At 36.7% G+C, this 25,519-nt stretch overlaps 3 protein-coding genes across 6 annotated transcripts in view; 1 reads left to right on the forward strand and 2 right to left on the reverse strand.

Annotated features, from left to right (window-relative positions):
- The window catches only part of LOC144092637 (uncharacterized), a 20,336-nt gene extending 13,517 nt beyond the window's left edge, over nt 1-6,819 (reverse strand). For 3 of the 4 annotated variants that reach the window (XM_077625618.1, XM_077625621.1, XM_077625617.1), the window contains exons 1-2: nt 6,761-6,819; nt 2,633-2,783 (exon numbers count right to left, since the gene is read on the reverse strand). The gene's annotated coding sequence lies outside the window, so the exon portion shown is untranslated. Of the gene's footprint in view, nt 1-2,632; nt 2,784-3,140; nt 3,163-6,760 lie in introns of those variants that run through there. The other variant, XM_077625619.1, reaches the window with a different exon arrangement.
- Nucleotides 6,780-19,855, forward strand: cep55l (centrosomal protein 55 like). The gene is made up of 12 exons (XM_077625615.1): nt 6,780-6,930; nt 7,605-7,808; nt 7,901-8,008; nt 9,890-10,045; nt 14,654-14,707; nt 14,775-14,999; nt 15,928-16,121; nt 16,185-16,308; nt 17,179-17,250; nt 18,055-18,180; nt 18,268-18,489; nt 19,248-19,855. Exons 2-11 carry the CDS (start codon nt 7,620-7,622, stop codon nt 18,478-18,480), a joined length of 1,461 nt encoding a protein of 486 aa, XP_077481741.1. The 5' UTR covers nt 6,780-6,930; nt 7,605-7,619; the 3' UTR covers nt 18,481-18,489; nt 19,248-19,855.
- A 185-nt stretch (nt 19,856-20,040) lies between these two features.
- Nucleotides 20,041-25,072, reverse strand: rbp4 (retinol binding protein 4, plasma). The gene is made up of 6 exons (XM_077625616.1): nt 25,028-25,072; nt 24,827-24,932; nt 23,457-23,593; nt 23,285-23,391; nt 22,281-22,493; nt 20,041-20,290 (listed from the first exon to the last, which is right to left on the reverse strand). Exons 2-6 carry the CDS (start codon nt 24,926-24,928, stop codon nt 20,268-20,270), a joined length of 582 nt encoding a protein of 193 aa, XP_077481742.1. The 5' UTR covers nt 24,929-24,932; nt 25,028-25,072; the 3' UTR covers nt 20,041-20,267.
- Between the last annotated feature and the right edge of the window lie 447 nt (nt 25,073-25,519).

Raw genomic sequence — 25,519 nt, forward strand, 5'->3', positions numbered from 1 at the left:
TAAATACAAGGGCAAAACAACACTAAATGTTTTAGAACCCTCCTTGAGATTTGGACTTTTACAAAAAATATTTTTGTTTAAAAGCAAAACTATGGGGGGATTTTGTTGGGGTAAAATTAACTTTTTGGTTTTTAAATAAAAACATTAGTAAGTAAAAAACAATAAATATTTTCAAATTTCTGTAGTCCTTGAGCACAAAATTTTGATGAAATCTTAATTTATTGAGTAGTATTAATAATTAACGGGCCAGATCTAGCCTCTGTGCTCTAACTGGTTTGCCCTTATATACCAAAGCTGCTACAAAATTGTTTATATGCAGTTCCGTTTGGAATCATGGTAAAAATATGTATGTGGGTGCCAGATGTAATGAAATCCCCTCGCCCAGCCGCTCCTGAGATATTGCTTTCATAAGGAGAGTGGGCCTGAGCGACAGCCCTGAAAAGCGCAACGCAACCGACGCTGGCGCGGAGTCATAAAACGTAAAGATCCGATTTGGTTGCTCAGCCATGCAGAGAGGACGGCGTCAGCGATTTATCGCCACAAAGCGCCACTCCTTTGGTCTGGGGACGGCCAGCACGCAATAATCTGCGACGTTTGGGTCCGTTGAAAAATCAATCTGAAATGTGTCACGGGCTGACAAGGTTATGATTGTGTTAAGGCCTTTGTTTTACAACGCTGGCCTAGTACCTGCTGATACAGTACATAAAGAAATCAGTGTGCGGTTCAGCCGGTGCGTTTAAGGTTATCTATTGCATTACACTTTGCGTGTAAACAAGTCTCGTAGGTGGCTGAAAGGTTGTCGATATTGTTCAGCTTTATTTAATATCGCCTTGTAACCAGGCAGTACAGTTTAGGTTAAAGAGAAAGCCTACCTCTTTAACAAAAAGTGTTTATTATATGATAAATTCCTACATCAGACAAGAAAATGAATTTTTTTCATAGAAAGTGTGCGGGGTTGCCTTGCTCTTCTATTTGGTCACTACCCACGGGTTACCTTAAATTTGTCACCACCTTCCGATTTTGGATCATTTTCAGGTCACCAATCGTTGGATTTTACACATTTATAGGTCACTTATTTTCTGTTGATTGGGGGGCTTTCTGTGATTTTGAGATATGATCATTTTTTTATCACTTCCCTTTGATTTAGAAGCATTGCGAGGTTACTTCTTATTATTTTTGGCTCACTTCTCACAGGTTTTGGGGCATTTTTATGGCACTGTTTATTACAGGTCATTTCCAGGTCTCATCCTATCCATTTTGGGTCACTTTCTATTGATTTAGAGTCATTTTGGGTAATTTGCTGTTCATTATTGGCTACTTCCTTCAGATTTTGGGTCCTCTTCAATTTACCTCCTGTGTTAAATTTCAGGCATTTATACATCGGTCACTTAATTCCCGTTGATGGGGGGGAGAATTCATTTAATTTTGGGATACCTCTGGGTCACTTCATTATAATGTTTGATCCCTTACTGTTAATTTTGGAGTATTTTCAAGCTACTTCTTATTAATTTTGGCTCACTTCTTGCTGGTTTTTAGAACACTCCTTTTTTGTTTTGGTGCATTTAAGGTAACGTTCTGTTGATTTCGTGTGCAGTCAATTGGTCGCCGGTCTTTTGGTCGCCCGGACCGCAACAACGGGTGACCAAAAGACCGGCGACCAAAACACCAGCGACCAAAAGACTGATGACCAAAAGACCGATGACCAAAAGACCGGCGACAAAACAAGGTAAAACAACACGGTCTCCGCATCAATAAAAGCCAACAATGGCCATGAGCAGTTTCACTGAGCCGACGTGTGAGTGTATAAGAGTTTGTATGTACATGCGTTGTCCCTTTAAGAAGCTACTTCAGTCAGGGTCTTAACAAGTTCTCCAACAAAAAACAATAAAAGTCCGGGAAATTTGGAGCTTTTCTTTAGCCTAATATTTAATAGGGCATTAAGTATGACTAAATATTAATTCGCAGTTTGTATTTAGGGAATTTGAGCAACGATTTAAATGGTAATTATCAATAACCAAAAGACCAGCGACCAAAAGATCGGTGACCAAAAGACTGGCGACCAATCGACCGTGTACCGTGGATTTTGAGACATACCTGGGTAACATTTTTCTTAATTTGGGTCACTTTTGAATGATTCTGCCATTTTCATATATACTTTCTGATTATTTAGTACACCTCGTGGCCAATGGGGAACCCTGTTAAAAGCTGCATTCCATCCAATCGCTGATTAAAGCTGCATGCAGGTTCTGTGATCATTTTAAGGGTATGACCCCGGCCCAGAGAAGCCTGAGTATAAATCAGTTATGGCCACTAAATGGTCAAAAAAAATAAAACTGCTATACTAACAGCTACAGTGGGAGTAAGACCATTCAGACAACACTGCCGGTCAGCATGTGGTCTCCTGCCAAGTGGTGGGTCTGTTTCAGGCGATGATGCTGACACACCAAGAGACTGATCCGCCAGCCAAGGCCCCACCAGCCCCATCTCCATCACACACACACATACGCTAGCCCGCCAACTCTCGTTAGGAGGCTGAGATTCTGCCAACTTTGTGAATCACTAAGAAACAGATGGTGAAAATCAAGGAAAAAAATCCCCAGAATGTCAAACCGTCTCGCTGGCATCTACTCACTTTTTGCAGGTTCCCTTCTACACTCAAAGCGGTGACGTGTGACTTGTCATTCTGTTGTGTCGCCGCTGTATCTTTAATCAGCTCTACAGGGGAGATCCTCACAGGAGACATTTTGCAGTTGCAGTTTGACAGGAGCGACAACTGTGATGGGCTGTGGGTAGACAACAGTCAACAGTAGTCCCAGAACAAATTCCACAACCTTACCCTGCTTAACGTATTCACTGTCATTGACTGAGATCAACATCAAATCCATTTGAACTATCGCTATTGATGGGGAAGGTAACTGCAACTCTTTGAGATTAAACTAAATGAATCGCATTGATTTCACTCTGTTTTTTTGTTAAATGAACTGCAGCTACAAGAAATTCATCAAAGTGTAATAGGTTGTGTTATTTCTGCATTGATTCTACACATGTATTTATGTAAATATCTTTACAAGCTTGGATGGGAAATCAAAACAAACCTATCAATCACATGTACTATTGTTAAATGAACTGCAGTTAATCACCTTTAATCATAATTAAGGAAACATCAATTGTTTGTCTTGATTATACATTATTTCCAAGATTGACTCATTCAACACAAGAACAAGAAGAACAAGAAGAAGAACAAGAAGAACAAGAACAAGAAGAAGAACAAGAAGAAGAACAAGAACAAGAACAAGAAGAAGAACAAGAAGAAGAAGAAGAAGAAGAACAAGAAGAAGAACAAGAAGAAGAAGAAGAAGAAGAAGAAGAAGAAGAAGAAGAACAAGAAGAAGAAGAAGAAGAAGAAGAACAAGAAGAAGAAGAAGAAGAACAAGAAGAAGAACAAGAAGAAGAAGAAGAAGAACAAGAAGAAGAAGAAGAAGAACAAGAAGAAGAAGAAGAAGAAGAACAAGAAGAAGAAGAAGAAGAAGAACAAGAAGAAGAACAAGAACAAGAAGAAGAACAAGAACAAGAACAAGAACAAGAACAAGAACAAGAACAAGAACAAGAACAAGAACAAGAACAAGAACAAGAACAAGAACAAGAACAAGAACAAGAACAAGAACAAGAACAAGAACAAGAACAAGAACAAGAACAAGAACAAGAACAAGAACAAGAACAAGAACAAGAACAAGAACAAGAACAACAACAAGAAGACGAAGAACAAGAGAAAAGAATAAGCAAAAGAGTTCGAATTAGAATAAGAATAAGAAATATATTACAATAATAGGGCGGCCCGGCGCAAGTGGTTAGCGCATCGGCCTCACAGCTCTGGTGTCCTGGTCACGTCCACCTGTGTGGAGTTTGCATGTTCTCCCTGGGCCTGCGTGGGTTTCCTCGGAGTACTCTGGTTTCCTCCCACATTCCAAAACATGCATGGTAGGCTGATTGGACACTATAAATTGCCCCTAGGTATGGTGTGAGTGAGCATGGTTGTCCGTCTCCTTGTGCCTTGCGATCGGCTGGCCACCGAGCTGGGATTGGCTCCAGTACCCCCGCGAATCTAATGAGGATAAAGTGGTTCAGAAAACGAGATGAGACAATAAATTATTATTGTCTAAAGACCAAATTTGTTTTGAAAAATGAAGATTTAGACATTTTATAAGTCACTAATACATCGTGGATTCTTTTGCCAATCCATTTATTCCAGGCAGACATATAAGCCCTTTAAATTAAACCATAACTGTATTGTGGACAAAGATAAGTTAAATACCACAGCTCTAGACTATTTGGAAATGCATGCCACGCTTAGCCGAGGCAGAGTATCCCACCCACAAATTCATCAACAATGGACATTCCAAATTAAAAGGTGCAAAATATTCCCCTATTTTGTCATTGCTTGCTGTGTTCTGCAAAGCAAATCAATTTTTTAGCTACAACACTGATAATGTTGCAGTTTGTGTTTACAGCAAAGTCATTAGTGCGATTAATTACAGCTAGGGCAGTGGCGAGCGAACCGACTTTTAACATCTAACCAACAAAAACACATTGAACTGGTCTTCATTTAACTAATAGGCACTTAGCTCACTGACTGCCATTGACAGTGACTGACATCCAATTAATTTGAATTATTGCTGCCTGCCTATCATCAAAGGCATCCAAACAGTCCAATAAAGTAACTGAGCAGAAGGTTGTCAATTCAAAGTTTGGATTCTGTTTGATAACTTCCTCATAAAAAAGGTAAAAATATATTTCTGTTGAACAACAGAACCTCCAAAAACAAATCAAAATCGTAATTGTAGTTTGTTTTCTTGTCTGTTTTATCAACTTTCCTTTAGATATGTTAGTTTAATTAGCTATATATGTCATTTTCTGGCCCGCTTATCCTCACGAGAGTCGTGAGGGGTGCTGGAGCCTATCCCCGCTGACTTCAGGCACATGTGGGGGAAACCCTGAATTGGTGGCCAGCTAATTGAAGGGGACGAGGAGACAGACATTCATGCTCACAATCATATCTAGGGGGTATTTACAGTGTTAAACCAGCCCACGTTTTTGGAATGTGGGAGGAAACCGGAGTACCTGGAGAAAACCCACGCAAGCCCCAGGAGAACATGCAAACTCCACACAGGAGGACCGACCTGGGACCAGGACCCCAAAACCTACGCGGTTCAGAAAATGAATGAATGAATGAATAAATGAATAAATATATGAATATGAATACATATATATATATAAATATATATATATATATGAATACATATATACATATATATATATATATATATATATATATATATATATATAAATATATATATATATATATATATATATGTGTATATACACACACAAACACATACCAGTGTCATATCAGTGGCGGGCCGTCAGGGCCTTCAAGGCCTTCTCTGCTGGCCTAAGAAATATCTGAATCATATATTATATTTTGTCCATCAATACTTATTAAATAATTCCAAATTGTCTGTTAGCTTCCTTTCATTGCTTTCCCCCCTGGTTGCACTGCTTCCAGATGTCTGTTTTCATATTGAAGCATTTAACCAATCACATTTCAGCCATTATTTGTTGCCAGGGTCAGAAATCTGCCTCAAAGCCTTCACAATCAGTTCTGCGGGGTCTGCCGCTTTAAACAAGCGTCGATAAGACTGTTGCTTTAACCAATCAGATTTCGAGTTGGCAACACCACAATGTATCGTCGCGGGCGTAGGGATACATCATTGCCTTGTCGCAGGCGGAGGGATACGTCATCAATTTCACCAACTGAGGCTAGTCATTAGCCAGAGCTACCAAACTGTATTTGTAGCGGGCTGCACAAGCAAATATATTGTTGTGTTGATTTAAAGCCATTTTCAAGACGGACTATTCCAGAAATATGACCGGACAGGCTCGACTTTCAGTATTAGCTTCGATGGCGATATAAAAGAAGTAAGAAAGAAAGGAGGATGGATATTGTGTACAGTTAAAAAGGATTTTTGGTGAGTAAAGTATGGCTATATTTCTAAATAATATTTCAATTGTGGGCCAAGTTCTGATTTCTGAAAAGCTCCAGTGTTTGTATTTAATCACTAAATGCTGTTAGGAAGTGGATTTTACCCCATTTTAGTGCAATTTTTGCCGTTTCGCCATAGACGTCCATCGCTGTCTTTTCCCGGGAAAATCACCCCCCTGGCCCGGTTGTAATGTCTGAAAAGCTCCAGTATTTGTATTTAATCACCATATGCTGCTAGGAAGTGGATTTTACCCCATTTTAGTGCATTTTTTGCCGTTTCGCAATTGACGTCCATCGCTGTCTTTTGCCGGCGAAATCACCTCCCTGGCCCGGTTGTAATGTCTGAAAAGCTCCAGTATTTGTATTTAATCATTAAATGCTGCTAGGAAGTGGATTTTACCCCATTTTTGTGCATTGATTTATTGATTATTTTTATGTGTCGCAGCTTTAGTGCAGTCGAGGTTTTATAGCCATAAAATAGTTTTTGAGGGTTGGATTGATTCGTTGAAGGCACTACGAGAAAATGCACGGACCGCCACTGATATATACTCATTCCCGAATTTGTACGTTTCTTCATGCTGCGGCTGGCGCACTGTACTTTATAAACAACAGTGTTAAACATAAAGACAAATTAAAGGGTAAAGGTTCCTCTTTTATGACCAAAGAAAGTTATTACAAACATTTTTCTATCAAATAATCACGAAAGACGCGACGGTTTACCTGAAGAAACAGGTGTTTTGCTTTGATCATCAAAGGATTCAAACATTTCAGACTTCCGCTCTTGGCGGAACTGACGTCAAGGCGCTGCATTTCAAATTTGAGGAAGTGAAACTCGTTTGACGTTGGCGGACGGATCATTTTTTACAACAAATCTACGATCTTATTTATTCGTGAGTGCTTTTGCTTGGCTCTTTTTGACAACTTCCAGCTTTCGATTTCATAAATTCAACATTGAAATGTTTGGTGAAACATTTAAAACTTTATTTTGCTGATGACGGATGCTCTCTTCGTTTGGCTGGCCTAATATGTTTATGTTTACATAACTAAGCGCAATAGTTTGTGGATGTATGATGTTAAAATGAGTACTGCAACACATGCTTTATTTAATTAGTATTTTAAAAGTTTATTATGGCTTTAGACGTGATTTTGCTCTCTTTATATTCGTTAAGAGGGCGTTTTGATAGTAAATATTGTGTTATTCATTTATTTTGGTTGTTAAAATTGTTTTAATTCATAATAATTTTATGAAAAATGATCTTATTTCTTTTGCAATTATTGCAAATGTTGATATTTTTTAGCAAAGAAGAAATGCAGTAACTGTTCTTGTTTTTTTAAATTATTTTTTATTATTGTTATTAGTAACATTTTTTTATCATTTCCGTAATTTTTACGTGTTTTAGTTTTGTATCTAGTTGTTTCATATTTGTAATTATTTTTTTATAACTCAATGTATTCTCTAATTCATATTTAACCATAATGTTTTTTTAAATATATAATTTTTGATAAAGAAAAACATTGCAATTTAAATTGCTCAGTAATTTTCACCGTCTAAATCCTTTTTTAGTAAACAGGAGTCAGCATGACATCCAAAGGAGCAAAAGAAAGCCTCGTCGCCAAACTGGGCTTCAAATCGGGAAGCTCTTCCTCTAAAACCGATGCAGAAATGGAACGAATCAGGAAAGAGAACGCTCATCTCAAGAAGAAGATCGACGATTTGGCCAAACGACACATCAGGCCGCACGACTCGGAGAAAAGCAAGCTGCTGGAAGTGAGGCCGCCCATCAGCAAAATTCACTTTGCCATTTGGCATGATTGACTGCTTCAATCTCTATTTTTGTGCTTACCGTTGCTGTTTTGCAGAGGATTGTTTCGCTGGAGACTCTTCGCGAGAGGAACAATCAACAGTTGCTGCTCAGGGAGCAAGAGTTGGAAACTGTTCGGCAACAATTGACGGCTAAAGGAGGAGAGGCAAGTTGACGCTCAAACAAATGCATGACAGGGCAGCGGTCGCTTTTTAATGTGATGAAATTAGCATTCCGACGACATACCATATTTTCCGGACTATAAATCGACTTATACTCAAATTCAATTTATATGTACAGTGGTACCTCGAGATACAATCTTAATTCGTTCCGGGACTGAGCTCGTATGTCGATTTTTTCGTAACTCAAACGAACGTTTCCCATTGAAATGAACTAAAAACAGATCAATTCGTTCCAGCCTTCTAAAAAACCCACCAAAAACAGGATTTTCGCATGGCAACACACTCGTAACAAAACATAAACAAATGTAAATGAACTTGGATTATTCTGAAAAAAAACCCAAAACAGGATATTGGATTGGAAAAACATTTTTATTTGTTCTAATTTGCCATCTATTAACAAAGTAACAAATAACTAGTGGTTTAATAGTACTAAAATGTGTTTAATAGTACTAAAATTAGACGGATTTCGCGGAGGGGAGTGAGAGGGGGGAGACTTTTTGCACGGCAACGCGCTCGTAACATAAGATAAACAAATTTAAATGAACTTGGATTATGATGCAGACACACTCAAAAATAAGTTTAATCGAGCCTAACACTAAACTTAATTCTAATTTTGTCTGACATTTTGATACTTTTCTTCTCCCGGGTTGGCTCTTTTTGCCCCTCCTCCACACTGACTTTCAGTCAATATCGAGGGTTGTTTGAGTTTGTATTCCCTTCAAAATATTCTGAAAATGATGCACACAAATGTCCTCACAATAGGATTACGCACGACCACTTGCCAACGAGAAGTAGTCTATACGCCATTCGCACTAACGGGAAAAAACACTGAAAAGATGCAACACTCCGCCCAGTGCTCGCAGTGACATTACAAAGAGGAAGTTGCGACCAGAGACATTACACGAGGGAATTGCAGGGAGAGAGACAGTGCCCATGATATTCTTATAAGCAGCATCTCGTGTCCACTGTCTGCTCGTATATCAAAATTTGTCTCGTATCTCAAGATAAATATTTGCCCGAAATTTCACTCGTATCTCAAATTGCTTGTATGTCGAGGTACCACTGTATTTTTTTCCCACTGACCGCCAACAGCTTGTTATTATGAGATTTTTAGGCAATAGCTATCACAAAAAATGTGACACAATTTTTCCACATTAATAGGTGCCCTATTTTACCATTATGCTTTCATGTATAATGTTTGTCCTTGGTTTCGGATAAAGTAATTAAAAAAAAAAAACTGCCCCCACAAAAATTCAACCTGTATTCCAGTGCGACTTATATTTTTGCCTTTTCATTGTGCATTATTTTCCTAGTGCAATTTATACGCCAGTGTGAATTTTACTTTTTTTTCCCTTTCATCATGCATTCTTAGTCTTAGACTTAAAGTCCTAAAAATACCGAGTCACATACTACTCATTGACATTCACTTACTGCAATATACTATCTCCAATCCTTTTTAACCGGAAGGGCAAATGATCATTACCAGCCCACCCAGTCATTAATGGCAGTAAACGAGCTTAGTATTGTGTTCTAATGTGATAAAAATCATGCTTCACACCTTCCATGCCTGATTTAGAATTGAAGAAATATACATGAAACAATCATTGGGGCAATATTTAAGGGCATAACGTAATTAATTCTTTGGATACATATTTAAAAAGTACTAGAAAATACAGAAAATGTATTAAATATACATTAAACGTTGAATTATATCATTAAAAATGTAGTACTCTTATAGTGTGAACCCTGCAATGTGACAGCTATAACATGTGAATAAGTTTAGTCAACAATAAAAGGTAACAGTAGCACTTGAATTGTTTAATTTACCAACTAAGAATTTTGCTTCTGTTCAACCCCTGATTCAGGTGGTGGCGGCATTGCAGTCCCAGCTGGACGAGCGACGTAAAGATGCCGAGCAAAGGGCCCAACACTTTCAAAACCTTTCGCAGGAGACGGAAAACTTGAAAAACAAGCTAGCCACCGTTTCCGCCCGCTGCCAATCTCTGGAGTCACAAGCAGTAGTATGTTGAATTTTCTTTTTTCTTTCGCGATCCGTTCTTTTTTGGGAGTGGGGTGTCATCTATTTGGGTTCCTCCATTGATGCAGTTTTCAACTAATTCCTCTAAGATTGCTTTAGATTAGCCCAAATTCTATTTTATTGACAAATCAGGTGGCAGTCGGATGAGTCAGAAACTCAGATGAGACTGAGATTGAAAGGCCATTTGGCTGCCATTGACTGTGCTAGATGCCAATCCATTTTGAATTGCAACAATAATTCTCAAGATTTACAGGGGGAGAAGAAAGATGAATAACAACAGTTAGCAATTTATGTAAGAATCTTTGCCCCGGTTATACACATTTAATCCTTAATGGGTCTGAGGTACTGGCAACATTCGTTCATTTATTTTCCGTACCACTTATCCTCAAATGGATCTCGAGGGGTGCTGGAGTCAATCCCAGTCAACTATGGGTGCCAGGCGGGAGACCCCCTAAATGAAGGGTGTCAGACTCGGGTTGGTTCGCGGGCCGCTTTAACGTCAACTTGATATCACGTGGGCCGGACCATTTTAGATATAATATTTAGATATTTTTATAGATGAATTAAAAGCCCTGAATATTCAGTTTTTTATAGATCTAAAACAATGTTTATTTTAGCTTTTTTAATATATTTTTTGATTTTACAAAATGATTTTTGAACTAAAAACACAGAAAAAAAATGATTACAAAAATACAATTAATGATTTAAAAGGGGGAAAATCAGGAAATTTAATATACATCTATACTCTTCATTTTAATTTGATCCTAAAACAGAAAGTCGGCACTCATGATTTACTTTCCCGGGCCACACAAAATGATGCGGCGGGTCAGATTTGGCCCCCGGGCCGCCACTTTGACACAGGTGCCCTAAATTGTTGGCCAGCCAATCAGAAGGAGACGGTTAACCATTCACACTCATACTTCCACCTAGGGGCAATTTAGATTGTTCAACTAGCCTACCATGCATGATTTTGGTATGTGGGCGTACACCAAAGAAAACCCACGCATGCCCATGGGTAACATGCAAACTCATCACGGGAAGGTCAGAACCCACTTGGGATTGAACCCTCGACTTCCGAGCTGCCAGGCCGGCGTGCTAAACGCTCTTCCACCAAGCCGCTTGGCATCAATCATTGACATTTTTGGCAAGAAAAATATTAAATAATAATAAAAATATGAAAAGACTTCACAGAAATAAGGCATAGGGATTAGTGAAAATGGATTAGACGTCCATCGCCGTCAATGGCAGCCAGGGAATTAATAATATGCAATTTTGTTATCAACAAAGGGCTTATTAGCTCCGGCCACCAGAGGGAGCTATTAAGCCTGCTTTTTTTTTGTGGCAATGTTTCCCTGTCAATCAGCGTGTGTCAAAACATCTATTTTGTCATCACCCGCTCCACTTTGCCCAGCGTGAAGCCCAGTGACTCTAAAGCACATGAATGTCGCCCCTTTCTTGTCTTTGTCATCTTTGATTTTTGTCAAGATATAAATAGAGGCAGGCACAGCTTTTTGACTCACGCTGGGCTTTCAAACTGCTAAAGACCCCCCTCGGTGGGAAATATGAAAGGACTTAAAGCAAACAGTCAAGCGATAAATGTAAAGTTAAGAAATTGTTTTTATTTTATTTTTTTAAAAGGGGAAGCAGCTGGGTTCCATAAAAGTCTAAAATTTACCAACTGTGAGGAATTTATTTTAAAAATGCATAGACTATTTGTAACTGTATCATTGTTTGCAAATACCTCAAATTATTATAAAGATGCTGCGGACTTGTGAAAATATTTATTCTTTTACTTAAATGGAAAAGCTGTTTTCCTCTTTTTTCTTCTTTTTAATCTTCAATATTTTTAGAAGTAACAAAATACAATTTGACAGTATTTACTGGTGTTTTTAGTTCGTTTGTTTGTTTATTTAAAATTTAAAGCATTAATAACAAATAAAGGATAGTTCCTGTTTTCCATTAAAAAAAATAAAATTAGACAATTTACTGTTTTTTTAATAAGAATTAAAAAAAAAAATTAAAAATCAAATCTACTAATTAAAAAAAAATAAAAAATATAAAATGCACTACTTTTCCAAAAAAATAAATGAACACACACATTTAAAAATGTTTGTTTCTATTTAAAAAAAAAAGTAAAATAAGTTTGTTAAACCTCTATATCAGGGATAGGGAACCTATGGCTCGGGAGCCATATGTGGCTCTTTTGATGGTTGCATATGGCTCTGAGCTAAAATATGGAAACCGGTGGTGAGAGAGCCGAGTCCCGAACGCACCAATAGGAACGTCACGTCGGCAGTGCTATTGACTTGTTTTTTGCATCTATCCTCTCATTGATACTCATTGATATTCATTGATTAGCAGCAGTGTAACAATGTTGTCAAAAGAATTCAAAGACTTTGTACTTTAAAAGTGGTAAAATGACTAAAAAAATGGCACATTTTCATGTATTTTGACTTTTAAATTGTGAGTATGGCTCTCAAGGAATAACATTTGAAAATAGGAATTGTTTATGGCTCTCTCTTTCAAAAAGGTTCCCGACCCCTGCTCTATATCATGTTAATTTTCAAAATAGCTGTTGATTAATCAACTTCCTCAAAACCCTTATTTTTTCTCCCTTTTTCCAAGTGACTATATTAACCCCTGAAGGGATAATCTGCCCCACCCACCGACCCTGACACCCGCACGAAACCTATTAGTGTTTTTTAATCCATTCAGGAAAAAGTTGACAAGCTCAGCACGCTCGTCTGTGCGGGCGCGAGGGCTCACGCTGCCTTAGAGCACAGATGATCATTTAGATGCCGCCTGTTGTGACAGGGCCGTCACCTTTTTTTTTTTCTTTTTTCCTTCGGGCGGATTAGATGTCTGTAGCGGGGAGAGTTCAGAGATGACGAGTTGTTATAAGCGGGAAGATTCTTCGAGAAGCGGCCAAATGCTGAGAATGCCCCAGAGAACGTGGCAATGCGCAGAATTCTCTCTCAAGTCTGATTTTCTTTTATTACTACACAGAAGATTGATTCAGTGGGAATCTGCTGGAGAGAAGCTTAGTAGGAGTTTTTAGTAGAAGGAAAGCATTCAAGTCAAACATAAATGTATAAGACCTAACTGTTTGATGGCAGTAGACGTTCAATTCATTTATACTTGGGACGCTAGCAGAGATTGAATGAGGTAATGTAAAAGAATACTGTCAGTATATTGGTCCAGTCCAATGTTAGTTTTATAAAACCTCAAAAACATAATTTTGTGTACCGCATTTTCACGACTATACAGCGCATCAAATTTTTAGCCGCAGTGTCAGTAACGAGTGCTATTTCTGTATTTTAAACACACAAAGGACGCACCGTTTTTATAGACGCAGCCAGGCATGGCAAAACATAAACCAGCTTAAACATGCACGCTACACCCACACGCTAAAAACACGTTTTTAAAAAGGCAACGGAAGCAAAACTGAGTTCGGTTGTACTTTATTTTGCCATTTTATAATGTACTCACGTCATCATCCCCCACAAATCCATCAAAGTCCTAATTTTCTGTGTCCGAATTGAACAAATGTCCAAATGAGTCATCGAAAACGCTGAGTTTTGTACGTTCGTCCAGGTGGCCACAATCCATTCGCAAATAGTAGCTACCTAGTAGCTAGCGTAACTATTCCAGCGCTGCCTTCCACGCTTCGTAAAGCTGTGTTGATGTCGATGTCCAGGCCACAATCCATTGGGTGTATTGACAAAAGAACTATATATCCCAGCAGTCACTGCGCAGTACTTTTTCTGCGGGAAAAATAGTAGAGTCGGGGGCTGCTTGCCGTAGTTGTGAGAGCTGTAGAGGATGGTGTAGACCTATCGACTGATTTATTTTATTTTATCGTGATAACAATTTTAGTATTGGTCCATATATAAAGCGCACTGGATTATAAGGCGCCCTGTCTATTTTGGAGAAAATTTAAGATTTTTATGTGCGCCTTATAGTCGTGAAAATACGGTATATTTCAAACGTTTTAACAATGAGTGAACTCATTAGTTTACATATTCACTGACAGCACTCAACCAGTTCAAATTGATCTTTGATTAGTATTAAGCTAGCATTACTCCATAAAGTAAATGTATTTTGTTGCAGATTGTTTAATTTCCTTTTTGTCTTTAGAGTTGACCTCACCTGATGTGTAATAAACCTCTTGAACTGTCAACATTTGACGCTTAAAGGGACTATTCAAAATCTGCCAAGCATGTCAGTTACCTTTTGCATATTAAATTAAAATTCTTAAGTAGTACAACAATCCAATGCTTCACTTGTTTCCTGAAAAATCAGAAGAAAATTAATGGTGCAATATTTTATATATTAGTATGTGGATTGATTAAATATGACATGAGTGATCATCAATGTCTGTTTTATTTATTTATTCATTTATTTACGATCATTGATTCAGGCAAGATTTACGTTTTGGATGCCGACGATGTTTGTATTTATGACTTAAGATAGTAAGGCACTTCCTAGACAACAATCTGGTTGGATTCCAACGGTCTCCTGTTAATTGAATTCTCTGAAACTAATTGCTTCTTACATGAATCAATGGTGACTTTAATCATTGCCTCCATAGAATGGACAGGCATCCTCTGCGGAATTGTCCTTGGTACAAGACCAACTCCGAGATGTGAGTAAAGCTAATTCGCTTCAGGGATTCTTAAGGAACCAGAATCACAAGTCTGTGTCTTCACCAGGCCTTGGAGAAGAACCAGCAGTGGATGGTGTACGACCAGCAGCGAGAAACCTTCGTACAGTCAGTTCTTGCCCGCACGCAGGAATTGGAACAACAGCTGAGCCAGGCCAAGCAGCGGGACTCCGATTCGACCTCCGTTAATAAAGCGCAAGGGGCTACTTCCGACTCCTTGGAAAAAGAGGAACTCGCCAAAGCCCGGGTAGAACTCCTCACGGCAAAGAAACAGGTGCACACCGTCGTATTGTTCGGACTATAAGTCGCAAAAGGCAAAAATTGCTTAATGAAAGGGGAAAAAAACATAAGTCACATGCATAGAATAATTTCTTACATAATTCGCAATAAACAAAAAAAACTGAGTTGTAGTCCGGAAAATGTGCTACATTGATTTACACGGCAAAGAAACAGGTGCGCACCGTCGTTTCGTATATCGTATTGTTCAGAGTATAAGTCGCAACAGGCAAAAATTGCTAAATGAAAGGAAAAAAATATATATAAGTTACATGCGTGAATAATTTCTTACATAAATCTCACTAAATTTAAAATAAAATAAAAAACTGAGTTGTAGTCCAGAAAATATGTTACCACGATTTAAACGGCAAAGAAACAGGTGTGCACCGTCGTTTAATGTATCGTATTGTTCGGACTATAAGTCGCAACAGGCAAAAATTGCTAAATGTCACATGTCACATGCGTGAATAATTTCTTACATAAATCGCACTAAACAAAAATAAATACAAAATGAGTTGTATTCCGGAAAATATGGTACATCGATTTACATAGCGAAGAAACAGGTGCGTACCGTTGTTTCATGTATTGTATTGTTCGGACAATAAGTCGCAACAGGCAAAAATTGCAAAAAGCATACGTCTCATGCGTGAATAATGTCTTACATAAATCGCACTAAACAAAAAAAAAACTGACTAGTAGTCCGGAAAATATGGTACATCGATTTACACGGCAAAGAAACAGGTGCGCACCGTCGTTTCATATATCGTATTGTTCGGACTATAAGTCGCAACAGGCAAAAATTGCTAAATCAAAGGAAAATGTGTGAATAGTTTCTTACATAATTCACACTAAATAAAAAAACTAAACTGAATTGTAGTCTGGAAAATATGGTACATCAATTTACACCCTCACGGATTCTAACACAGAACGTCGAGAGTCAAGCCGAGCTTCGGCGTCAGACGGACCTGGCTGCCCGGCTGCGTGAGGAAACGGTGGCGCTTAGGCGACGTTTTGACGATAAGTGCGACCAGCTGTCGTCTCTTCAGAGGAAGTTCAAGGAGAGCGACAAAGAGCTAGAGGAGGCCAAGGAGCAATTGCAGAGGGAGCGGCTCAGCAGCAGGTAACACAAATCCGCTTGATGACGGATTTGATCATTCCCGATAACTTTGGGGATTTCATGTAGAAATACCGTTTCGGAGGAGAGGCAAGCGTCGTCGGATCGAGTTGATCGAATGAGAGCTGAATTGGAAAGCGCAGATCTCAGACTGGAAGAGGAGAGGAAGAGATCAGCAGAACTTCTACTTCAGGTAAAAAAAAATAACACTTTACTGGTCTTAAATGAGCATAATTGGGTTCGTTTCAACTTTATTTTTATTTCACGTAAAGTACAGCGCAACAAATTGCACATCTAAAGGTCAGCAAGTACTAATACAACTCTGAATAAAGAAATGAAATAAAGTTACAAAGCTGTACAATGTACATTAAATGCCTTAAGCCACCTGTGTCAAAGTGGCGGCCCGGGGGCCAAATCTGGCCCGCTGCGTCATTTTGTGTGGCCCGGGAAAGTAAATCATGAGTCCTGACTTTCTGTTTTAGGATCAAATTAAAATGAAGAGTATAGATGTGTATTAAATTTCCTGATTTTCCTCCTTTTTAAATCAATAATTGTAATTTTTTAATCCATTTTTTCTGTGTTTTTAGTTCAAAAGTCATTTTGTAAAATCTAAAAATATATTTTAAAAAAGCTAAAATAAACATTGTTTTAGATCTATAAAAAAACTGAATATTCAGGGATTTTAATCCAGATCTTTTAATCCATTTATATAAAAAAAATCTAAATATCATATCTAAAATGGTCTGGCCCACGTCAAATCAAGTTGACGTTAAAGCGGCCCGCGAACCAACCCGAGTCTGACACTCTTGCCTTAAGCTATAAATGCAGAAACTATACACATAGAGCAAGAAGAAAATTTGCAACGATCATTTAGGTAGATTAGATTAGATTAGAACTGTATTTCATCCCGTATTCAGGAAATTTCTGTGTTTGCAGTAGCTAGACAGACACTGAAGACATTGTAGACCTAGGTAAAAAAACGGGAGCCACAAACAGTATATGGAAATGATAAATTAGATTAAAGTGCGTAATGAGATATTAAATTTGGATTTGCTACTGTCAGGTCAACCTGCTTCAGAAGTCTCTTCTTAGCCAAAATGATGAGCAAAGGAGAACCGTGGGGCTGGAGCAACAGGTGAGACTGACGGAGTGGATGTTGATTGCTGTCAATCACAGCCAATGAGTTCCTATTTCCTGCATAGTTTATCAATACAAAAGCTAACTGTTCTGTAGTTGGAGTTTTCAGTACAGGTTGTTTAAAATTAACAGTTAAAATGTAAATATCAAATTTGAAAAAAATTAATTCAATCAAATTATTTTTCATTAATTTATTTAATTGTTTACTCACTTTATTTAATTAACCTTATCTAATATCTTTATTTCATTTGGTCAATTTGATATCTTTTTAATTTAATTACATTAATACATATTAATATACTAAAAGAAGTACTATATATACATATACATTTATATATGTATGCTTATGCATATACATATATATACATATACATATATACATATACACACATACACATACATATACACATACATATATACATATACACATACATATACATATATATACATTCCATTTGTGTCTTTGAAAATTGTATACATTTGTTTTATCTACTTGAATCTATCCATCAATCTATTTAAATAAATTGTTGACATATTCAGTTTCTCATGTACCTCATTATTTTTTATTTGTGTGTCTGTATTTATCTCGCTCTCTTAATAGAGAGAATATATATCATAATCATTTATTTTATTTTCATTTGGAGTTCAAGAGTGATATAACTTCTATAAATAAGTAGCCAAGGTTAGGTTGTTTAAAACTGGAAAAACTCAAAATTATGAGCACTACTGGGAAAAACGTGACCAGGTGGTTGGACTTTTTCTCCAGAGTTACAAAGGCTTTTCTGATCTGTCTCATTTGAAGATTCAGCTCTCAGTCAAAGATTTCGAGAACGAGAAGAAGGAGCGTCAAATCGTCCAGCACCAGCTTCACAAAGTCCTCAAGGAGCTCCGCAAGGCTCGCGATCAGATTGCCAAATTGGAGTCTCCTGTAACGCAAGCCGCCATTTTGTATAACTCCACTACATTTTTAGGGGGATTTTAATTTTAATCACACGTGTTTCCATTGTCTTTTTAGAAGCAGATCGGGAGCCGTTACTCAGAACCTGACTCCTACGCCAAACTCAACGTAGACCGCTTAACTCTGGACAACCCATGTTCGCCCACGTCACCCCCCAGGGTGGGTGGCCTACTTGATGAGAGCTTCCTTGAGTGTCCACGCTGTCAGGCCCACTACCCCACCAGCCGCCACCGGGAGCTGCTGGCCCACATTGACTTCTGCTTGGCCTGACACGTCATTGTAATCATGCTTTCAATTCTTCTCTGCTTGATTTTTTCTAATAATGTCCTATCTATTTAATTGGTTGGTTATTTCATTTACCATTAACCCCTACTAAATGAAATACTCAAATCAATCACCTTCAATGGAAGTACAAATTCATCTTGGGAAATATTAAAGGAATATTTAGGTTAGGTTAGAACTTTATTTCATCCCGTATTTGGGAAATGTCTTGGTTGCAGTAGCAATACAGACATAAGACACACAAGACATTGTAGACCTAGGTAAAAAAAATCGAGTCTAAAGATTTATATTTTGAAATGAAACTAAGGTTTTTGCTTACATGTAACTCATTCAGCAAAAAATATTTTTCACTCTTCTTCCTTAGCCAAATTTACAGCACCTGTGTAGGGACACTGTCATGTTTAGTGGTTGGTGTTAATTTATTGGCTGCCTTTTAATTGATAACTGAAATTAACATTTTTAATAGCCCATTGTTTTACTTCTCTATTAATCAACAATGCATGAACTCGGCTTGCAAATTATTTTAATAATCAGTCTTAACAGCTGATCCTTTTTCTATTTTAAATTAACTCAATAACAATTTTTCAAATCACAGATTTTGATATATTTTTTTAACTGACAACCTGGATTAACAACTATTATATTTTTGATTCAAAATCTCAGATTGAGTTATTGAATTCGATTTTTTTTTAATAAATTGTGCATTTTTCCATTAATAACTTCTAATAATGTAATCTTTTTCTTTGTTTTTCTAGATTAATCAGATCAACCTTCACACTCCGATGAAAAAATGGATTAGATGTCAATATTTGGCAATGGGAAACAGTGACGTACGTAATACAAGGAAAATATTTAAGTTTTTTAATACCATTAATGGAATTGGGATTACTATACTATATTCATATTTTGCTCTTTTTCAAATGTATGTAATCCCATTTGTTTGCTTTTGTGTATCAGGGACAAATGTTAAGATATTAATAGATCATGATTACTCGCCATTCTAGCTGTTTTTATTTTTTTTGCTATTTTGTCTTGTATACGCAACTGGGTTGTTATTTATTTACTGTATTTTTGAATGTTTGAATTACTACTGTTGTTGGGCTGCCCTGTTGACTGTGTACTTTTTAAATTTGATATTTTGCATCTCCGCCATCCCCAAACTTGTCACAGCGCCAACTGTGCGAGGCTGCAACAAGATTGCTTTGAGTTAATTCCTTGTACTGAACTATTTAAGACAGCAGATTAGTCATGTCGGTGGAGGGAAAGGTTTCTTGGCAAAGTGACTTTTTAGATTGTATTTTGTCTTTTTTATCCCTTTGTAATCCTGTGCATTACTCCACAATAAAAGTGTGAAGTGACATCATCATGACTTCCCCCCAAAAGGACCCTCTTTTCAGTTATATTTATTTTATTTGTTGCCATGGCGAGTCACCAACGCTGCAATAAAAGATTAAAACAAACCTTTAGATCGCCTGCCAAAGGCGTGGACATAAATTTCTTATTTGTACCTTACATCATGAATAACTATTTCAGTGCTATGAAAAGGGATTGAGCCAACAGTATGAATGTTTTATTTCACAAACCTATCAAGTCAGCAGAGTAAAATCAAGACATTGTTATTTTGAAGAAATTTGCTCCAGGTTAGCGAGTTGTTTCATATGTAAACATGGTTTTGTAGATATTTTGTATCTATAAACATGGGAGATGCACTGATGCTGGGGTGTAAACTCCCTCTTGTGGGTGCTTCAATAAGAAAGTCCCTGGGTGGAAATGGATCAAATGGTGCTGTCGCAAAAGCCTGAGAAGCAAAAGACAAAGGCAGAGGAAATTTGCAAACTGGGTAGCTTTTAAACTTGTTACATAGACATCTGAACCCATCGGAATTATTATAAATGGGACTGAAGTTAGATCAATAAAAATCAAATCAATCTTTTTTCAAAATATTTGGATTCATTGAAATGTTTATGCATGGGATTTAAAAGCGTTGCATTTTTAGTCAAAATTAAAATACAGATAAATCAATATAAATATCACTTGTTCTTTTTTATTGCATAAATAAAAAAATATAACTAAATCTGATGTCTTAATTTTATAACTCAATATACCAATTCAATGAAATGTTTATGCATAGGATTTAAGAGACTACAAAATTGCATTTTTTGTCAATAAAATTAAAATACAGATATATCAATAAAAATATCACTTGTTCTTTTTTATTGCATCAATAAAAAAATGTAACTAAATCTGAGGTCTTAGTTTTATAATTCAACATACCGTATTTTCTGCACTATAGGACGCACCTTCAATTGATGCCCTATCTTAAAATTTGCTTTGTATAAAGATGCACTGAATATAAAATGCAGTATTAGTAATGGTGGTAGTGTAGTAGTAGTAGTAGTAGTAGTATGGAATTATATTATAAATCCGTTAGATGGAGCTGTGGTAGTTAGTAGTATTAAGGGGTTGTGTTATATATCTACTAGTTGAAGCTGTAATAGTAGTAGGAGCAGGTGTGTTATTCATCCACTAGATCATGTGTCAAAGTGGCGGCCCGGGGGCCAAATCTGGCCCGCCGCATCATTTTGTGTGGCCTGGGAAAGTAAATCATGAGTGCCGACTTTCTGTTTTAGGATCAAATTAAAATGAAGAGTATAGATGTACATTTTTTTCTGTGTTTTTAGTTCAAAAATCATTTTGTAAAATCTAAAAATATATATAAAAAGCTAAAATAAACATTGTTTTATATCTATAAAAAACTGAATATTCAGGGGTTTTAATCCAGTTCTTTTAATCCATTTATTTTTTTAAAAATCTATATATTATATCTAAAATGGTCCGGCCCACGTGAAATCAAGCGGCCCGCCAACCAACCCGAGTCTGACACCGTTGCACTAGATCGAGCTGTAGTAGTAATTGGGGGTTGTGATATACATCCATTAGATCAGGGGTGTCAAACCCAGTTTGGTTGGCGGGCCACATTCATGGTGACCAGATCTCATGTGGGCCAGACCATTTTAGATATAATATTTAGATATATTTTTTATAAATGGATTAAAAGAACTGAATTAAAAGCCCTGAATATTCAGTTTTTTTATAGATCTAAAACAATGTTTATTTTAGCTTTTTTTAAAATATATTTTTAGATTTTACAAAATGATTTTTGAACTAAAAACACAGAAAAAATGGATTAAAAAATTACAACTATTGATTTAAAAGGGGGAAAATCAGGACATTTAATATACATCTATACTCTTCATTTTAATTTGATCCTAAAACAGAAACTCGGCACTCATGATTTACTTTCCCGGGCCACACAAAATGATGTGGCGGGCCAGATTTGGCCCCCGGGCCGCCACTTTGACACATGTGCAGTAGATGGAGCTGTAGTAGTTGTAGTTAGAGGCTGTGCTAAAGGGAATTTCATGCAATGATTAACCAAGATTGAGCCATATATAATATGCGCACCGGATTATAAGGCCCTGCCAAATTGAAGTCTTTTGACTGCACCTCATAGTGTGAGAAAAATACGGTATATACTAATGTATAAAAAAGGCAACCAAAATAAAAATATAAACATAATTTTAAAAATAATACATGCAAATACAATTTTGTTTTGGAAAAATCTTTGTCTGGAATAGTATGGACTTCAACACAACACTATGGTTGGCTACTGTTGGCAACAATAGACGTCCAGTCCATTTGAACTCAAACGGAATGGACGTCTATTGCCGTCAGCAAGTTAAGAACCACACCACAATTGATCAATTAACATAACAACTCGGACTTACCGTTGTGTGCAACGCGTCGGTATTTGCCCAGCAGACAAAGCTCGTTTTTCTTCTGGGTGACAATGCGTTGGTCCTCAGGTCTAAGACCTGTTGGGCTTCTGGAGAAGATGAAGGAGTAGCTGTCCAAACAGGTGCCGTCAAGGTCCACCTGTCGGCAGGAGTAATGGATGGCATAGTTGTCGTAGTCGGTGTCGATGACCCAGTGGTCGTCATCTGAATGCCAAGGTAGAAGATGTTAGTGTCGTTTCTGAACGATATGGCTCTTTTGAACCTTTTATCCTCCTTATTTTTTAATGTACTTTGACCCAAACTAACACAAATGTTAAATATGTCAAGTAGTGCTACAACTTAAAACTATCCAGTGAGAACAGAAACATTCGAAATTTTGCTCAAATGCTATTTAATTATCTACTAATGTTCATGACCAGTGGTTTAACATTTTTAGCCTACTGCACATGTGTCAAAGTGGCGGCCCGGGGGCCAAATCTGGCCCGCCGCATCATTTTGTGTGGCCCGGCAAAGTAATCATGAGTGCCGACTCTGTTTCAGGATCAAATTAAAATGAAGAGTATAGATGTATATTAAATTACCTGATTTTCCCCTTTTTAAATCAATAATTGTCATTTTTAATCATTTTTTTCTGTGTTTTTAGTTCAAAAATCATTTATTAAAATCTAAAAATATATTTAAAAAAAGCTAAAATAAACATTGTTTTAGATCTATAAAAAAACTGAATATTCAGGGCTTTTAATCCAGTTCTTTTAATCCATTTATATTAAAAAAATCTAAATATTATATCTAAAATGGTCCGGCCCACATGAAATCGAGTTGACGTTAACGCGGCCCGATTCTGACACCCTTGGCCTACTGTATATTAAGTTAGCCTTTCAAATATCAATTAAGATTCATATTGGAATGAATTGTGAACTCTGTGTTCTGTGTTGATTATATTTGCTGCCTAAGGATAAATTTATCTCCTAGAATTGTTCAGATCCCAAACTTACTTCCAGTCTGCAGGTACGATGCGGCTCCCCAATACTTCATCCTGAACTTGGAAGGTTCGGGGGTCTCCTCGAAAGTGGCCAGCATGTCAGCGCACAACTCCCAGTTGCTAGGTTCGGGCAAGAGAGACGTCGGTTGGACGCGGTGCTTGTAAGCATAGCGAGTTCAACTTACTCAAGAAGGATGACTCGGCCTTTGGCCTTGGCTGTCATTGAGCCGTCTTCCGCCACGATGAACTGAGCCACAATGTTGTCGATGAGGAACAAACCCACGGGGTCCTTTTTAGCCACGGCGTACCACGTCCCTGTGTACTGTGAATGAAAAACCCGGTGGAACAATGATTAAACCTTTCTAGAGCACGCATTGAATGTATGTTTTTTTCCCTTGCATTTTCAAAATTACACTACTTTTGAACGCATTTGTTGTCGCTAAATTAAGAAAAGGTGCTTAAAAATCATTGTCGAAGTCCTATTATGTAATTTAACTAAATCATTTTAAGCAGTCTTTTTATTTAATTTACTAAATACATATTTAAAATAAACATGAAACGATGCAATACAATCACAACCAATCTTCCCATTTTAAATAAAATGGATGCATTATTATTGTAAAGGGCAGGCGATGAGTAACATTGCAAAAACTACATAAATAATAACCTTTATACCTCAGCCAGAATGTATTTGTTTTGATTGCTTTTAATTTTAATAATGTTATTATTTTTATTATTTTATTATTATATTTTAATAATTTATTATAAATATTTTTATTAATTATATCTATATACATATATATATATACATATATATGTATATATATATATATATATATATATATATATATATATATATATATATATATACGTATACACATACATATAATAAGGATTAATAATAAAGTATTTATAATTATAATTGAAATCCACATAGCAGAATTATATTAACATTGCGTAATTATTTATTTTATACATATATATATACATATACATATATATATATATATGTATATATGTATATATATATATATATATATATATATATATATATATATGTATACTCATACATATAATCAGGATTAATAATAAAGTATTTATAATTATAATTGAAATCCACATAGCAGAATTATATTAATATTGCAGCCTTTATGACCAAAAATCTGATGCTTTAAATTAAAAAAAAGATCTAAATATATTTACTTGCCCAATAAAGGGTTAAGCTCACAACTCACCCTGGTCCTGTCAAAGATCTGCATTTTTTATTATTATTATATTATTATAAATATTTTTTATAATTATATATATATATATATTATTATTAACATTTCAAATATGATATAAAATAATACATATTTAAATACAATAGAAATGTATATATATATATATGATTAATAATAAAGTATTTATAATTATAATTAAGACCTGACATCCACATAACAAAATTATATTAACATTGTGCCCTATATGACCAAAAATCTGATGCTTTAAATAAAAAAAAAAAAAAATCTAAATATAGTTACTTGCCCAGTAAAGGGTTAAGCTCACAACTCACCCTGGTCCTGTCAAAGTTCTGCATGACTTGAATGTTGGCCACCTGGCAGTCCTGCGCCCAGGTCAGGCCCAGCAAACACAGGGACAACACGTACCACAGCATTTTCCTTCAAAATAACATGGCGCTTTAGTCGTACATTTCAGTCCTCGTTGTTTTTCTTAATCGTTTGAGTCCGGGGTCCACTTCACGATCAATACATACCTTGTCAGTGAAGAGAAAAAGTCAGCTCCTACATCCCACCACCGCCGAAGCCCTTTTATAGCGTCGGTCGCGGTTGCGTAATAACGCGCCGAGTCCGACCCAAAAAGCTCTTCCATTGGAGCAAAATTTACGCAACCCACAGGCCTTCGTTAACTTATGTGCCCCCCCTTTCCAAACAAAACATGTGTTTTCAGGTTCAGCCTTTCCTCTTCTTACAAAAACACGTGCAGGCAAAGCCAAGAGAGACATCTGGAAAAATAAATGTAAAGAGCAGCCGAAATGTAACATTAGTTACGCTTCGTTATGTGGTTTGTCCACCATTGACAGATCGATGATAAATAATGGTGTTAGACTTCTTCTACTCATTTGAATTCACAATATAAGGATGAACGGACTTCTATCCCTGTCAATGGGAGTGAGAAAATGAAGTTATATACTGTAATTTGATTGGCTCAACTCTACTTGATGATATCACAAGGGTCCTTTGTCAGC

The sequence above is a fragment of the Stigmatopora argus genome, chromosome 18 (assembly GCF_051989625.1).
Source record: "Stigmatopora argus isolate UIUO_Sarg chromosome 18, RoL_Sarg_1.0, whole genome shotgun sequence".
Taxonomy (NCBI): domain Eukaryota; kingdom Metazoa; phylum Chordata; class Actinopteri; order Syngnathiformes; family Syngnathidae; genus Stigmatopora; species Stigmatopora argus.

Excerpts from the sequence above, each read along its gene's own strand:
- cep55l (XM_077625615.1), top strand. The coding sequence starts at position 7,620 with ATGACATCCAAAGGAGCAAAAGAAAGCCTCGTCGCCAAACTGGGCTTC. Across the intron at positions 8,009-9,889 it reads TGACGGCTAAAGGAGGAGAG|GTGGTGGCGGCATTGCAGTC; the intron begins GCAAGTTGACGC and ends CCCCTGATTCAG. Across the intron at positions 18,181-18,267 it reads TTGCCAAATTGGAGTCTCCT|AAGCAGATCGGGAGCCGTTA; the intron begins GTAACGCAAGCC and ends TTGTCTTTTTAG.
- rbp4 (XM_077625616.1), bottom strand. The coding sequence starts at position 24,928 with ATGCTGTGGTACGTGTTGTCCCTGTGTTTGCTGGGCCTGACCTGGGCG. Across the intron at positions 23,594-24,826 it reads AGAACTTTGACAGGACCAGG|TACACAGGGACGTGGTACGC; the intron begins GTGAGTTGTGAG and ends TTTCATTCACAG. Across the intron at positions 22,494-23,284 it reads ATCGTACCTGCAGACTGGAA|ATGACGACCACTGGGTCATC; the intron begins GTAAGTTTGGGA and ends CTTGGCATTCAG.